This window comes from Leguminivora glycinivorella, chromosome 6 (genome assembly GCF_023078275.1).
Source record: "Leguminivora glycinivorella isolate SPB_JAAS2020 chromosome 6, LegGlyc_1.1, whole genome shotgun sequence".
NCBI classification, from domain to species: domain Eukaryota; kingdom Metazoa; phylum Arthropoda; class Insecta; order Lepidoptera; family Tortricidae; genus Leguminivora; species Leguminivora glycinivorella.
The window spans coordinates 13,543,110-13,560,043 of record NC_062976.1 but is presented as its reverse complement, the minus strand read 5'-3'; the positions used below and the strand labels follow the sequence as shown (position 1 = coordinate 13,560,043).

At 36.6% G+C, this 16,934-nt stretch overlaps 1 protein-coding gene across 7 annotated transcripts in view; it reads right to left on the bottom strand.

Moving 5' to 3' along the window:
• LOC125227284 (tensin-1) overlaps positions 1–16,934 on the bottom strand; it is a 155,436-nt gene that overhangs the window by 90,525 nt on the left and 47,977 nt on the right. Inside the window, exons 1-2 of one of the 7 annotated variants that reach the window (XM_048131552.1) lie at positions 11,622–11,832; positions 10,830–11,132 (exon numbers count right to left, since the gene is read on the bottom strand). The exons of 4 other annotated variants lie outside the window; for them this stretch is intronic. In XM_048131552.1, coding sequence (XP_047987509.1) covers positions 10,830–10,901 — 72 coding nt within the window. In that variant the 5' untranslated portion in view covers positions 10,902–11,132; positions 11,622–11,832. Of the gene's footprint in view, positions 1–10,829; positions 11,270–11,621; positions 11,833–16,934 lie in introns of those variants that run through there. 2 more of the 7 variants (XM_048131553.1, XM_048131551.1) reach the window with 2 other exon arrangements.

Here is a 16,934-nt window from a genome sequence, read left to right as displayed (position 1 = left end):
ACGGACGGACGGACAGACAGACATGGCGAAACTATAAGGGTTCCTAGTTGACTACGGAACCCTAAAAACGAGCCTAGTGGAGTTTAATTTAAGGCAAAGTTACAAACCTGCTGACACCGATTCAGTGCTTGTGGGGAATATTACAATCCCCATTGTAGAGCATGCCCAATTTTTAGGTTTCACTTTTGATTGTAGTCTAAAGTGGCAACTTCATATTGATAGGATACTTATGTAAAAAACTCAATTCTGCCTATTATATAATTTCTAGACTAATGCCCATACTGTCAAGGGAAAATCTATTAATTGCTTATAATGCGTATTGTTATTCCGTATTAACATATGGCGTGGATCTATGGGGGTTGGCGGCTGACAGAGACCGTCCATTTATCATACAAAAAAAAATAATTCGAAAAATGGCACGTGTCGCTCCAGAGACACCAGCTCAGCAACTATTCATAGATCTAAAAATATTAACACTACCATCTATTTTCATTTTAGAGGTTGCTAAGTACGTTCGGCAGAATCTTGAGTCCTTTACACGGAAAAAATGGAAAAGTGATCGATATCATGAGAGCAGACAACACGACCTGGACGTGCCAAGCTGTCGTCTAGCGAAAACTGCAAATAGTTTGCATGTACTAGGTCCCAAGCTATATAACAAAATTCCTGTCAACATCAAAAATACGAACACATATTTAGGCTTCACTCTAAAACTAAAATCATTTTTGTTGCAGAAGGCCTACTATTCCGTTTCTGAATATATGACCGAATGAAATAAAATTATATACCTACTATGCAATTAATATCATAAATTATCATAATATAATACGAATAAAATAGAATTATATGTCACTTTTTGTAAATAATAATTATAATATTTAATTCCAATGAGAAAATGTCCTAGATAAATATTTTTGTAAATTGTATATAAATATGTGAATGAATGGAGACCCTCTATTCCGTCATATTTATTACAAGTTCACAGCTGTGTGCTAGTGTCTTTCGGTTGGTAGGTGTATATTCATATGAATTTTATCGATTAGCACACTCACATTTTTTATTTCAAAGAAAAATGTGTAGAGTCTAAATGATTAAGACTTTTGAACCTCAGTTTTGTGGCCTTCTTAGCTTGATATGTTTTAAAATGTCAAATATTAATATTAGCGCCAACCAGATTTATAATAGTCATGTTCATACAATAAAAAATATAATGTTAGGGAGCAAAATTACATAATTATTTACAGCGAGAGCGTAAATTGAATCCTGAGCATAGAGAGGGATTCAAGTGTTAACAAAAGGTGGAAATTTTGTTAATATTATATACTGACAACATGAAGTCCTTGAACGAAAAGTGCAATTTTGCTCCCTCCTCACAGAGAAAAAAGTAGCCTTTCCCTTGAGTGATGTGAAAATATCATTTTAAAATTCCGCTTCTAACGAATAGCATTTGTCGAATTATAAATATCAATACGCTCACTAATTCCAATAAGGTCTAGTTCAGGTTGGAAGGTCATATGGCAGTCACTTTAGTAAAAACTAGTGCCTACGCCAAATCTTGGGATTAGTTGTCATAGCGGACCCCAGCCTCCATGAGCCACGGCAAATGCCGGGATAACGCAAGGAGGATGATGATGATATCAATTAGCTCATACGTGACTATGTCAAAAATTTTAATGGCCATGTGCCGGAAAATTTCGTATGTTACACGTGGGAAAAGGGAATTCGTATTTTTTTTTTATATGTTAGGCACAGACGTTATACTATTCAGCCATGTATTTAACTAGTCCACAACCATTTATAAACAAAAAAAAGTGACATGGCGGGGAAAGAACATGGTGGCGGTACATTAATTTGATTTTAGAATCACAAGAATTACAAGTAAAAATTTACAAGTGTGTAATTTTACAATCCTTGTAGGTTTTTTTTGATGAACATGATTTACACGTACTTGTGAAATTTTTCTTGTAACGTGTAACTTGTGAACTTGTAGACTTGTAATATTTGATAAACAGGGCAATGGGGTCTAATACATTCCACGACTCTCCTCTTTCCGATCAGACTCTATGAGCATAAAAAAATCGTGAGATACTTCTTTTTCAGTTTTTCATTTATCTATAAATAAAACTAAATCGACACGAGGTATGAATTTGCTCTTCGTACGTGTATTGTATGACGTTTTTCAGTACATAATATAGCCTTTTTAATTTTCGACATAGGCACATAAAGTACCACTTATCACTGTTCTCACACTAGTAAAGTATTTAGCAACCAAAGAGGAAAACGAGGATTATGTTTGTATGGAGAATCGATCGCCCCCTTTTCTCTTAACGAAGATAAGGTGTGAACTTAATGAAACGCCCTTCCTAGTAGAAAGTGACAGTACTTATCTATACTCGTATTGCCCAATACCAAATGTTTACTATGCCACTACGCCGGTTTGGCGCGCTGTGTGTGGGTTCAAAGCCCATTGCTTTATTCATAAATTGAATTTAAACGCTTAATGATGGGTAACGGTACCGCAGTAACGTGTATTTATGTTTAATTACCAATTCGGTTCGTTCCATGATTATATTTCCTAGGATGGAATCATTAAGTCTATCCTTGGATCATTTGCCTTATTTACCCGCCTCGTCTGTCGATGAATACTACCATTTACTACAATTTTGTACAATTTGTTAACAGTGTCGAAAAGATAATTCAATTACCTGCCTACTTTAAGTACATAATAAGGGCAATTCGGATTAAATTATTACTAAGAGGCAGAGCCAAACTATAATCCCGATGGGCGTGGAATCTCTGAAGAAAGCTCGAGATTTTAAATGTGATTATAATTATTTAAGGTTTTGATGTAATGTTAAATTGTTAACCCTTAAATGCATGGTGACGTATATATATGCATCATATATTTGATGGCCTGTGGCTCAATATGTAGCTATCCAAAATCACATTTATAACTTAATTATTATTCAGTATTTATTATTATTTCAGCAGTTCTCGAAAAGTTTGTACAAAAATTAAGGGAAAAGTTAAATTTGTTTTTATTAATTCCTATTTTGTTACCAAGATTTTCTTGATGAATTGAGATTTTATTAAGTTTTATTTCGTCATTAAGGTTCTCTAGTATCTATATTTTCTTAATTATAAAAATTATCCTGTATATATCTTACAAAAGTCGAATAATATTACTAAATGTTGGTAACAAAATAGGATCAATTAAAATTTGCTGACGTGGCATTGTACAAAGTTGACGGGAATTGCTGATTTAATAGATAATTAAATAAATTAAACAATATTATGATTTATTATTTAAGGATAAAGACCAATGGCGGAAAAGTGTGAAAAAAACAGGATGATGGCGATTTATAGTATGTGATTTAGGCAGATTTACTCGGAGTTAGTAATTAATTTATGTTTAAACATTTTATCATGGGGCTTTCACAACTAGTGTACCTTTCTAATAGTAGTAAAACTTTACAAATAAAACTTGCCAATAATTATATATTTATATAAATAAGTTTTGGCCTATTTAACTTCTAACACTGATTTAGTATTAAAATCGGTATAAAATTTTTTTTTTATTATTTTTCTATATATCTTGTTAAAAGAAAAATTCATGCATTTATAAGGGTTAATATCTTATTTTCAACAGTCCTTACTTTTCATGCTGGCTGTTGGGTGGTCCCCTAATGCAAATTTTTCTTTTAAGTAAAAAGTTAAAAACATTTGAAAAAATGACACCATAATAAAAGCACCTTGTATTTTTGCTTTAAGTACATAATTATCTTCTTAGTGACTTTAAGAAACGAAATGGATTAAAGTTTCTACTCGCTAAAGATACGAGTGCAAGAAAATGCATTCCTTGTATTAAAATACCTGCTTTCAGGCACTTCAGGGCCTCTAGCCAAAAATACAATCGTTGACGCTCTGTGGTAAACGACACGTAACTGGCTCTGTCGCACCAATATGAAAGTGTTAGAAAGAGATAACTACGACACGATACAAATCGTCAAGGATTGTATTCTTGACTTCGGTTGTTGTCTGCCGCATTGCCGGTAAAATAAACCTATTTAAGAACCACTCCTAGTCCCACGAGGCATTCGGCCGGCCCCATTACTGTTGATCGACTGCAGACCCCCACTTACTGATTGTTTATTAGGTCGATCAGGAAATCGCGAAGTTAATACCGGCCAGTTTATTTTCATAGTTCTTGAAGCTTTGCCGGTTACACATGGCACGAGGCGAGGCGGGTAAATCAGAGCGCTATTGACGAATGACGAATCACAGACTTGAATTTATGCAAGCGGTATTAGCTATCTAGGCTAGGGTAATACTATTTATTATTTATTTTGTGCTCCTCTTATTTATTCTTGCCCAGCTAAAATTCATGACTTTTGACAAACGCCCAAACAAAGGTGTATGAAAACGAAAAACTTACTGAGACCCAGATGATATTTTTTTTAATATTTAGAACACTTTATAAGATAATAAAAATTTAAAATAGATAGATTAGAAGTTTAAATTAAATAGATTTGAGACTCAAGTAATAGTAGCTACATTTTAATTCTGTCGAAGGAATTTCAGTTCAGACTTATTATTAAGATCACACATCAAGCCACCGCTTCATATAACGGCACCCCGTTACGTGTTTTATGTAATACAGTCGTCATATTGTCTGTAATTAAAGCGGACGTATAATTTTCATTTCCGTCGGCTTGTCATATCACGCGTCGGCAGTCGGCACAATTTGTACCATGCTGGTATTAATTATATGGCAGCAGTGCTGCAGTCCTCTGATTCTCATTCTGACAAACCAATTTCGAAACATTCTCTTATATAATCGCGCAAAAACATATCAGAAGAAAATAAAATCTATTACTTAAAAAGTACCTAAGTACTAATTACTATTAAGTTAAGTGATCAAAGTTTTGACTGTGGGGCTAAGTTTATAAATTGCCAGCTATAATGCAAAATTTATTCATTCTATTTACAAAACAAGCCCTTTTGGGCTAATCTTGAGAGTCAGTCAATCTGTGTAGTGTAGCAATAGCAAGAATGTCGAATAATATTTACTGAGCTGCAAAAGTGCATGGCGAATTTATCAATAAATTTATTCATAATTTCTAACCACAACATTACAGACAAATATGTAACTGAATTTTATAAATGTTGCTAGCGATATTTTCGATTCGTTTTGTCTTTTAATTAAAGGACATTATTTTGCTTCCCGCGTCCACGCTCGTTCCGCATTAATAACAATTAATTTTAACGAGACAAACGTGAAACATATTTTAGAACCAGCTTATCTAGAACTGGTTAAAAAAAACGGAGATGGTATTAAAAAATACCTTAAATAATACCTACGAGTACTAAATATGGTTGAGCGGAATGTGCGAGTTTCCTCGACCATTCTCCAGTTACGGCTTAATATCCCCTCGAGATGACATCGGCTGTCTTTACAAATTAAAGTGTAAACCACGCAGATGCCGACACGTCCGTACGTTCACTTCCTCGGCCTGTCCCGATAAATCGAGAAGGGTACGACGAAATACTTTAAGTGAAAACAAAATGCAAAAGAAGTACCTACCCGTTTGCGTGCAAGAAGACAGCTTTAACTTGTAATGGGTTTATTTAAATTCCGCTTAAAGTATTGTTAAACGCTGCGTAGCGCTGCTAATCAAATATTATTCAAGTAGGTATCATATTCTTGTAACAAATAATTTAGGGAGGTATGGATATTTATACACAATTCTGTTTTCAATTCGGATGAAACCTCTGTAACAACATTCCAAAACAACCCATTATGAGCCATTAAAATTTAATTATGACATATGTGTTTCAAAAGACACAGACAGTTAGGTTATGAAATTCGTATATTCAGCTCATGGGAATATTATACAGAAGGTACGGGCAATTTTATTGTCATCTGCGTTAAATCTTTATTTACACTATTCTGCAGCATTACATATTACGCTCCGGTGCTCGGGCTAACAGTTTTACGATGCTCATTTAGCAAGATCAATTTCAGTAGATTGCCCAAAAAATATGGTAATCACGCCAATTATAATCCGATTAGTTTTGTTAACATAAATGATACGTCATTAAACATGAGAACTCATATGTTTATAGAAGTTCAGATAATACAGCTTCCGAGTAAAAACTATTTCGTCACAAGAGGAAAAGTCGATTCTTCAAAGCTATTAGATAATAATACAGCGGGAATGTGTTCAGTGTCAATCAGAAACGTTATTGCTAACAAGAAATCGATTATCGTGTTTTTATAATCCATGTCCCTGGCGTCGAAATCGTGATGTGAACGAGCAAAAAATACGCCTGTTCTAAAGTGATTAGTGTTGCTTTACCGATACAAACGTCAAGACTGAAAGACTTATACAAATAAAAGAATTACATGCGGTTCATAATAAAAAGGTATAATGATGTAGGATATTTAGTTTTAGATCGCCAGGGAATTCCCAGATTTTTAACCGTTACCTACTTCAGTGTATTGGACAACATGGCTAGTTGCTTTAAACAACACAAAATACATAATGCAAATGCAAATACTTGCATCGGCTGCATCTTCCAATTCTCCCATGTCATCCTAAAACGCCTCACAAACCTACTAAGTATACAAGTACTACATAAGGTATACAAGTGCATTACTTCATTAACAGAAATAAGTATTTATAGCCAATCGCAATAGATAGATATCGATAAGACCATTGATCAGTTCCGGGTCAATCAGCAGCGGTAGATATTCGATGTGTTATTGAAATATTTAAACCGCATTGATAGCATCATACAAACATAAAGAAGGTCAATTAAAACTACACGTGGATTGATCCTGAGTTGTGGATTTTATCTATGTATATATTTTAATTTGTATTAGTACTTACCTCTATGTATAGCGACACCTAGAAAGTTAACGTAAACGTATCGGTGAAAAAAGTCCTGCGAAATGAACAAGTTCACACAAAAATAAATTAAGTTTTGCCGACGACGCAAATATGAATAACGAATTAAATGTGCATGAATTTTGCAATATCGAGCATTATTTTTTAAAATCCAATCTAGCTGAATAACACTGAAGGCAGGGAACATTTATATCACCATCATCGCTTGGAGTTACAGTCATCGGGTGGAGCCGGTGGAGTGATTTTTTTCCATACTTAACCCTTAATCGTGACTTTTCAATATTCAAATTGTTCATATAAAATCTTAAGTACTTACGTTCAGCAGTTTTTGATCGTTATTTGTAAAAATACCATCGCTTCACCTCGTAATGATGCAAATAAAGTAACACAATCAACAAATGCCAGACGTAAAGAATGCCGGCGAACATAAATATAACCAGCTGCAGCCTGCCTTCCCATCTTTAGGTGCGGATTTATCTTGCTAACTGTATATCTATATCATACATTTGTTTATTACTCGCTCATGAACTCATGGTATTAAAGTGTTTAAATGACGGCCGGCCCGGTCTGGCCTAGTAATTTAGTGACTTTGCAGGCTAAGCCTGGATTTTAAATCCGGGTAAGGGCATTTCTTTTATGTCAGGAGCGTAAATATGCGTTCTAGGGCCATGGATATTTTCTTCTGTTGTATTAGTAATATAGTTGTCTGAATACTTACAATACAAGCCATCTTGGGCTTACCGTGGGACTTAGTCAATTAATGTTCTATAATATTTGTATGCACCTATTCATATTTAAATGCTTTCGCGTCTTCGCCGCTCTTTCCAGATCGATTGACCCTGTAGCTGGCCAAATTCCCCAGCGAGCGAAACGACCTTGCATTGTTACTGTTCCTGACTCGCGGTTTGGGTGAGTTCGTAAATGTTTATTAATTCGGAAAAATCAACGGCAGATCTTGTTTGTTTTTGTTCACAGACATTGGATTTGCTTATCAAAATATATTTAATCGAGTTAGGTAATTGGCTTCTGATGCCGATTATAAATAATGAAAGATGTAAGTACGTGAAAATAATTTATAAAATGTTGCTAACATAGCTAATAGTCGAGAGAAATCAGCGAAATCAATCAAACTTGGATAATGAATTAAATAAAGTCAATGCATTTATTAACCCATAATAAGTAGGTAGGTACCTAAATATAATAAATGTTTACATTTAATATGTATAATAAACCTATCCAGCTTAACTTATTGCTCAGTGGTTTATGTTGAGTTGTCCGTAAAAGACCCGTAAGGAAATTTATACTGCTTACGATTACACTAAGTATAAAGACACTAAGTGTCTAGAATGCTTTAACGTCCAAGGAAGGAATTAGGTAGATAGCTGTAAAGTAGAGCTTGTAGCGTCAGCGTGCCTTCGCGTCGCCCAGACCGGTCGACACCGTACTTAATCTCCGGCAGAAGCAGGGGCGTATTTGGAAATTTGGCGCCCAAGACCGTAAAAGTTTCGCCGCCCCAGAAGTCAAAGATTTAATTTTTTTTGTCATTTCTTTTGACGTGATATATGGTTTTTGAAACACGTAGAAAGGGGGTCGGAATAAAAACCAGATGTAACGAACTGTTATTGCGTAAAAGCTTATATGTATCTCTGTAACTATGCCGTTCTGTTTCTTGTGTATTGCTATGTCGCACCTGGCAGTTTGGCGCCCCGGTCCATGGCCCGAATGGCCGTAGGGTAAATACGCCCCTGTGCAGAAGCAACGTACCCGGAAAATAGGTGACATTTAAGATATCGTCCGCCTACCGGAACAGATATCACCCGCACCCTGCAATCTGCAATTTGCATCACACTGATGAACTTGTCAAATGAGCCGCGAACGGCAGCCTAGATAAGTGTATCTATATAAGAATGTGCAATTTTAGATGAGAAACTAATAAAGTGCTTACCATTTAATTTTCGATGTAAGTACTTAGGTAACAGTTTACGAACTCAAGACTTATTTAAGCTCCAGTCGGAATTAATTTTGTTATTTTATTGATTGTCTTATTTATTGGACGTATTAGACATAGTTTCATGTAAAGTTAGGTTAGTTAAGCATTTATGTTTTTGAGTGATTAAGTAAATACGTAAAGATCTTTATTCTTTTTTTTTACAAACGGGACCCTCCGGACAAAGAGACAGGTAAGGTAAAACACCTCGGTCCTCAGCATAACGGCTTTCACATTCATTGAGATATTTCTGAAACAGGTCCATATATTTACGCAAATTCCAAGATCTAACAATGTAGTGTGGTATGTAATTTTTAGTAAGCAATATTCAGCTTTAATTCAAATTAAGTATTTATTTATTTCTAAATACTACACTATTTATATCTAGTTCGTTAATGAACAAGTGGTAAACCTGAGAGCTATAAGGGCGACAGAGCGAGCCGAGCACATTCCAGGATGCTAGAGACTTGAATCACTGTTGCCATTTTTGGATCCGTACTGTCCCCTGCCCCTCACGCATCTTTGGAGTGAATTGCGGTATCTTTAACAGCTTCTCCATGTTTCAGCCCGTATTACTAGATGTTATTTTATTTTATTTTATTTTATTGATTTAACTTGTCGGATTGATGAAATTCCATTATCTTGTTAAGTAACTTTGGGTGTGAGTGTGAAGCATAACATGCAGCAATAGTTGTGTGAAATCAAATAGTATTTACTCTGAAACGAATAATGATTTATCATACAACCTAAGTAGGTACTTAAGTACCTAGTTTAAACTACGATGCGCAATTCTAAGAATGTAACCCAAGAGAGCATCTACCCTGGCAGTGTCAAGTGTCACCTGACCCGCGTATTTCAAAGTCAAATCGTGGTCTTGCCATTTTATTTGTTCGTCGGGCGACCTGCTTAGTGTATTGAACTGAACATGTGCCGAGACGAGCTGCTCCGCGGTATAGCACCGGTACGTTATAATCATCTTTACTAAGCAACATATCAAAAATATATTAACAACTCTACTTAATATACGTATTGACGACCGGTCTGGCCTAGCGCGTAGTGACCCTGCCTGCTACGCCGCGGTCCCGGGTTCGAATCCCGGTAAGGGCATTTATTTGTGTGATGAGCACAGATATTTGTTCCTGGGTCATGGATGTTTTCTATGTATATAGGTATTTGTATATTATACATATCGTTGTCTGAGTAAATACCTGCACCACAAGCCATCTTGAGCTTACCGTGGGGCTCAGTCAATCTGTGTAAGAATGTCCTTTAATATTTATTTATTGATTTTATTTATTTACTCTTTGTGACAATAAGAATAAGGCCGTGTATACATATTTAGTGATATTGGTTTGTAAAGATGTTTACGAACTCGACTGTACCGTCCGCATACGCTCGCGGCCCTTCTATATCATTGTCTAGAAATCTTTGACCCGCGCCGTAAGGGCACGCACAATCAATGCTGACATTGTTCCGATACATATACCGCGTTTGTAAAAGTACGGAATTTAATTGATGTCAAGGAGGTCAGACACAATATTCTACACTTGAAGTGCTTGGTGTATTTGTATAGTACGATTTTATGGTTCATATTTTCTTCATAATTATTTTTGAGAAGTAGTAGGAAATCATTTATTAACTAATTAACCTACAAATATGACCCTTTGAGAGAAGATCCAGTAAGCAATTAAGAAGCGAACTTATTAGTTCATCTTGATGCACATTAAATTATTAGATAACCTACCTACCTTACGCCTTACGCTATCTTAAGGTTGTCTGGAAGAAATCGCTCTTTAGCGATAAGACCGCCTGTTGTTTACCTTTGTTCGTGTTGCTTCCTTGTTTTGTATTGTTGTATTTTATCAAGGTGTGCAATAAAGAGTATTTGTATTGTATTGTATAATTCAGTAATGTATAATATTCAAAATTACCCGCAGATCCGAAGACCCTCCCGATGATGTGGAGGTGCTGCTACTACTGCCGAGTCGCCCGTTGTGATACATTTTTCACTGACTAAAGTCCAAAGAGCAACCAGGGTACCAGGAGTAAACAGTGGGTCCAAGAGTCTATTCATGTAACATTCACATCACGAGCTCAGCTATGCCGAGTTTACGTAAAGCTTTCTTCACTTAACAATCATTAGCAGGAGGATTGCGCACGTTGTCTCTGCTAACCATTTAAACCGGCTTGTAATGCAACTGGTGTTATTGTTGTTAGGAGTTGCAGTTACGTTTCTAATACATAAACGACATTTAACAACTAGTAAAGACAATATTAAGCACTTCTCTTCACAAAGATAATAATCTCCAACTAACCGAGGAGAACACCTGTTGGAGTGTACGTGACCTAAAGGCAAAGTTTTATCGATCACTGAACACACGAGAAGTAGTGGCACCGACTTATCGCGTACTTATCCACTTTGGCAGCAATAAGTAATCGTGCCTCAATTTTGGTGATAAGCGAATATCGCTGTCACCTTGAATACTGTCTTTTGATAAAGCTCTAATTTGAATAACTATGTTTGAATAATATTCTTTAAATAATCAATTGTACTGGAAACTATTTATTTCTAATAGGTACCTAATAGAGATAAGAATTACTTTGGTGGTTAGGCCCCATTTACTTAAGTAACCAAATAATCATCAGATCAGCACATAAACTTGTATTTATTATTATAAAATGTAAGTGCTTTTATACAATGGTGAGCATTTATCTCAACTTACTCAGTTTTAAGATCAAAATAAGTGTTCCTTCATGGTATGCGAAATTTGCCACTAATTGGTAAACAGTAAACACCAAAGGACCACGACCGCGCGCTAATTAAGTGTATTTATAGAAAGGCATAGCTTTCTTAGCTACAAAAGGCGTTTTATGTGAAATTGTTGATCGAGATAGTTGGATCGGTATCGCGAAAGCGTTTTCGCGTGCGCGTGGGCCGGTCGGCGCGCGCGGCGGCACTGCCCGTGCCCGGCGCGGCGCCGGCGCGAGCGTCGCGGGCCCGCCGCGTGCGTTGCACCTGATCCTGCCCGCCGCCTCCAGCTCCCGAGATTCTCGGGAACCTCAACGATCTTCCATCACATACCACATGCCCATTACTCATACCTACTTCTCAGCGTTGAACTCTAATAATCCACGCTCAGTGCGTGCTTACATGTCATAACGAATTAGGAAGCATAACTCATATATTAAACGGTTCGCTGCCACCGTCTGAAACTGTTGTTCCATTAATTGTAGCCTCCTAATAGTCCTAATTATTATCTCTGGCGCTCTAGCGTATGTAAGCCATGTCAAAATAATTACAGCTTGATTTTAATTTTAAGATTATATGTCAAATATTATTTGTAGACACGGTATGAATCGGAAATGTTAGTATATAAAAGGTTTTCACTTACTTCTTTTTTAACACTGACCACTGACATATCTTAATCATAGCATTTTTTTATCGAATTCAAAAGTTAGAATCGGCCTGTTAGGTAGGTAAATCCATAGGACTTTCGGTTTTCCACATTATGCCAACTCGTGAAACATGTTGTGCAAGATTATGCCATTATAGATAGATATATAGCAAGAATGTGTGAATATTCTCAATAAACAATGTCGGCCAGCATCCCGGCATCTTCATTTGCATTGCGCCCGCGCCGCCGGGTTTCACTCACGACAACTTCCTACTCCGCGAAAGCCTTTCTGTCTCTATTTAAGTGAATACTCCACAAATTATTATTTTCTTTACTCTATACGCCATAAAATATTTACTTTATACGCCAATTAATAAGTATTTTGGTAGGTGTCAAGCAAATTAGTGTTTCAAACGAGTTTTAAAAACATCATTATCAATTTGATAAAGGAGGTCAGCGAGAGACTCATACAATTGTAGAAACAGCCATAAGTACTTCCATATCGGCATAACCTTTAAATTTGGCAAACATGATACTGATTATTGGGAATCAAAATACATATATGTACCTAGTAACCTAGGCACGTACAGACTTATGTAGATACTAGCTTTTACCCGCGGCTTCGCCCGCGTAATAAAAGTATTCATTAAGATTTTCATTTGGATCCGTAGGGACCGTAGGTTTCTCTGTAGGTATATTTATCTGCGATTATTTCGATTGCACATAATACTTTTGCTTGAAATGATTGTAGAAATATTACACATCGACCACAGCGTAGGTAATTCTATATAAGCTGGGGAAACCTTTATAAACATCCCACATAGCCCGTATTTCGACACTATGATCGGTGGGTAATAAGTACTTTTTTCTATTATCCCTTACAATTTTTTACATTTTGCTTATACTTATCGCAAACGTAATCTTCAAGCAAGCAAACAACGATCGTCTTAGAGCACATTGATTGTAAGAGACCGCCGACCGATTATCCGTATCCGTCTAACGATACCCATATTATCCGTATCCGTATCCGTATCCGTATCCGTATCCGTATCCGTATCCGTATCCGTATCCGTATCCGTATCCCTATCGCTATCGCTATCGCTATCGCTATCGCTATCGCTATCGCTATCGCTAACGCTATCGCTAACGCTATCGCTATCGCTATCGCTATCGCTATCAGTATCCCTATCCCTATCCCTTATCAAGATGTTTAATGATATAATATAACACTTTAAGTTCTCGCGCTTTGTACACATATTTAAAGTCACATACAGGTCGAACGCGATTAATTAACATTATTTTTACCTTTTTTCCCAACGTTTCGGCCAGGTTGCACTGGCCGTGGTCGCGGAAGACTGACGTTCCAGCAAAATGTCACCGGAGATGTAAACAACACAAAACTACCCGATAATAATTTATATAAATGTTCGGGGTAGACAAATAAATATAATCTACCCGCTTTTAGTTAATGTTTATTTCCCACCATGTTTATTTTAAAGGTAAAAATAATGTTAATTAATGGCGTTCGACCTGTATGTGACTTTAAATATATGTTTAATGATTTCTTATCAAGTGCTAAAATATAAAGTTTCATGGTTTTATCTTTTAAAATTAAGAAATCCCATACAAACTTTCAACCTCTTTTTCAAACCCTTCATCCCTTTTTTTCGAAATAAAAAGTAGCCTATGTTCTGTCTCAGGGTCTAAAGATTGTCTGTTCCAAATTTCATCAAAATCGGTTGCGTGGTTTAAGCGGGAAAGCGTAACAGACAGACAGACAGACAGACAGACAGACAGACAGACAGACAGACAGACAGACAGACAGACAGACAGACAGACAGAGTTACTTTCGCATTTATAATATTACTAGCTTTTACCCGCGGCTTCGCCCGCGTAATAAAAGTATTCATTAAGATTTTCATTTGGATCCTTAGGTTTCTCTGTAGGTATATTTATCTGCGATTATTTCGATTGCACATAATACTTTTGCTTGCATTGATTGTAGAAATATTACACATCGACCACAGCGTAGGTAATTCTATATACGCTGGGGAAACCTTTATAAACATCCCACATAGCCCGTATTTCGACACTATGATCGGTGGGTAAAAAGTACTTTTTTCTATTATCCCTTACAATTTTTTACATTTTGCTTATACTTATCACAAACGTAATCTTCAAGCAAGCAAACAACGATCGTCTTAGAGCACATTGATTGTAAGAGACCGCCGACCGATTATCCGTATCCCTCTAACGATACCCATATTATCCGTATCCGTATCCGTATCCCTATCGCTATCGCTATCGCTATCGCTATCGCTAACGCTAACGCTGTCGCTATCGCTAACGCTAACGCTATCGCTATCGCTATCCCTATCGCTATCCCTATCGCTATCCCTATCGCTATCCCTATCCCTATCGCTATCCCTATCGCTATCCCTATCGCTATCCCTATCGCTATCCCTATCGCTATCCCTATCCCTATCCCTATCCCTATCCCTATCCCTATCCTTATCCCTTATCAAGATGTTTAATGATATAACACTTTAAGTTCTCGCGCTTTGTACACATATTTAAAGTCACATACAGGTCGAACGCGATTAATTAACATTATTTTTACCTTTTTTCCCAACGTTTCGGCCAGGTTGCACTGGCCGTGGTCGCGGAAGACTGACGTCCCAGCAAAATGTCACCGGAGATGTAAACAACACAAAACTACCCGATATTAATTTATATAAATGTTCGGGGTAGACAAATAAATATAATCTACCCGCTTTTAGTTAATGTTTATTTCCCACCATGTTTATTTTAACGCCGCGTCTTGCGTGAGCGACGAACCCGCGACGGCGACGCGATGCGATGCGATGCGACGAAATCAAACCTTCTATCTCTATGGACTTGTCTTAGGTGGGCGACGGAACGCGACGGCGATGCGACGCGACGAACTAGCGATGAACATGCGAATGTTAAGCGACGCGATGCGACGCGATGCGACGCGATGCGATCAAACCGCTGTGTTCATATGGGAGTGTCTTGCGTAAGCGACGGCCCACGACGGCCCGCGACGGCGATGCGACGCGATGCGATGGCGATGGGCGCGCGATCAAGCTATTTGATTTTTAGAAGCAAATTCAATACGTAGAGAGGTCGGACTAGAGAAATAACGATTGATTATTAGTCTCACATTTCATTCTTTATATTTTCTTATAATAAAAATTCAAAATATTCAAATTAACATAAGTTGACCAAAGGAGTAATGTGCCTAAAAAGTAAGGAAATTACAACTTTTGTAACTTGTATTGACAGCCTTTGATTATGTGCACGGTGATACGAGATTGTCTGCGTAAAATATTAAAATTTAAGTGTGAACTAAAAATATGAAACACTAGTGCGATGACCTTACGATATATGTACTAGCACTTGACTTTGGTGAATAGGATCACAAAATTAACTAGTTATTACAACGGGCTCGTAGCCTAGCGGTTTCGACGTCTGGACGCCGCGCCAGCGGTGTGAGTTCGAACCTCGGCTGAGGCGTGCTTTTGCAGTTTTATTTTTGTTTCTTTTATTTTCTATTATTTGATTGTTTACTTTTTTCTTTCTGTAAGAATCTTCATTCTTATTTTAATTTTATTTTTAATAACTCCGGCTTTTATACTAACAAGGAAAGGTACCCATACAACAAAAATATAATTATACTACTCTTTAAGGGGCGTTCATTGTAATTCCTGCGATTCCTGCATTTATTGTAACTCTTAAATAATAACATAGTTAAGTTAGTGTTAATTTCTCATGTAAGTGAATTGTAAATATTCTTATGAGAAAATAAACTTCTTTAAACCGACAAATCCCATATGTGAGATTCAAAAACCGGCCCCCAGGATGAGGTTCTGGTTTTCATGGTGGAGTCAGGATATGGTCAACAAAACTGCTATTTTACTCATAATAACTCCACTATGTTTGGGCTTATTACATTTGGGCTGATGAGCAGCGTCGATCTCGATGATGTCCAAGGTCACATGATCGAGTCAGGAAATGAATAACAGAACTGCTATTCTATTTATCGTAACTCGACCATGTTTGATCTCATTAGCCGGGCCAATAACACATATATTTTTTTGCACACAGCTCAGCTCTTTGAAACTGTTTATTTTAAGTTACTTACAATTAGTAGGTACCATATAATAATAATATATTCTTATCTCTTGTCAACTTTACAAAAAAGTTAACACATGAAACCAAAAGAATTGTTACTAGCAATTAAATTCAAAACTATCATCATTCTTGCCTGTGTGTTGCGTTACCGGTGGCTCGCGTACCTAGCGCCAACGCCATCTATCAATGGCTATTTCAAGAAATTGATGAACGCTCTAAGGAATAAGGGCTCTTAGTGTAGTGGTTATGCCAGTCGACACTAGATGGCAGCATTAAAAACACTGGATTACACTGTATGACATTTTTTCATTTCAACATTAAGTAAATAGCATTCGTTATAAGTAAATAGTATACGTTAATTCGTCGCTCAGTTTTGCCGTGAAGGACGGACAAATAAATAGACACACACACACTTTCCCGTTTATAATATTAGTATGGATTAAAATAAACATTAAGTTAATAAAAACAAAATGCAGTATTATTGTG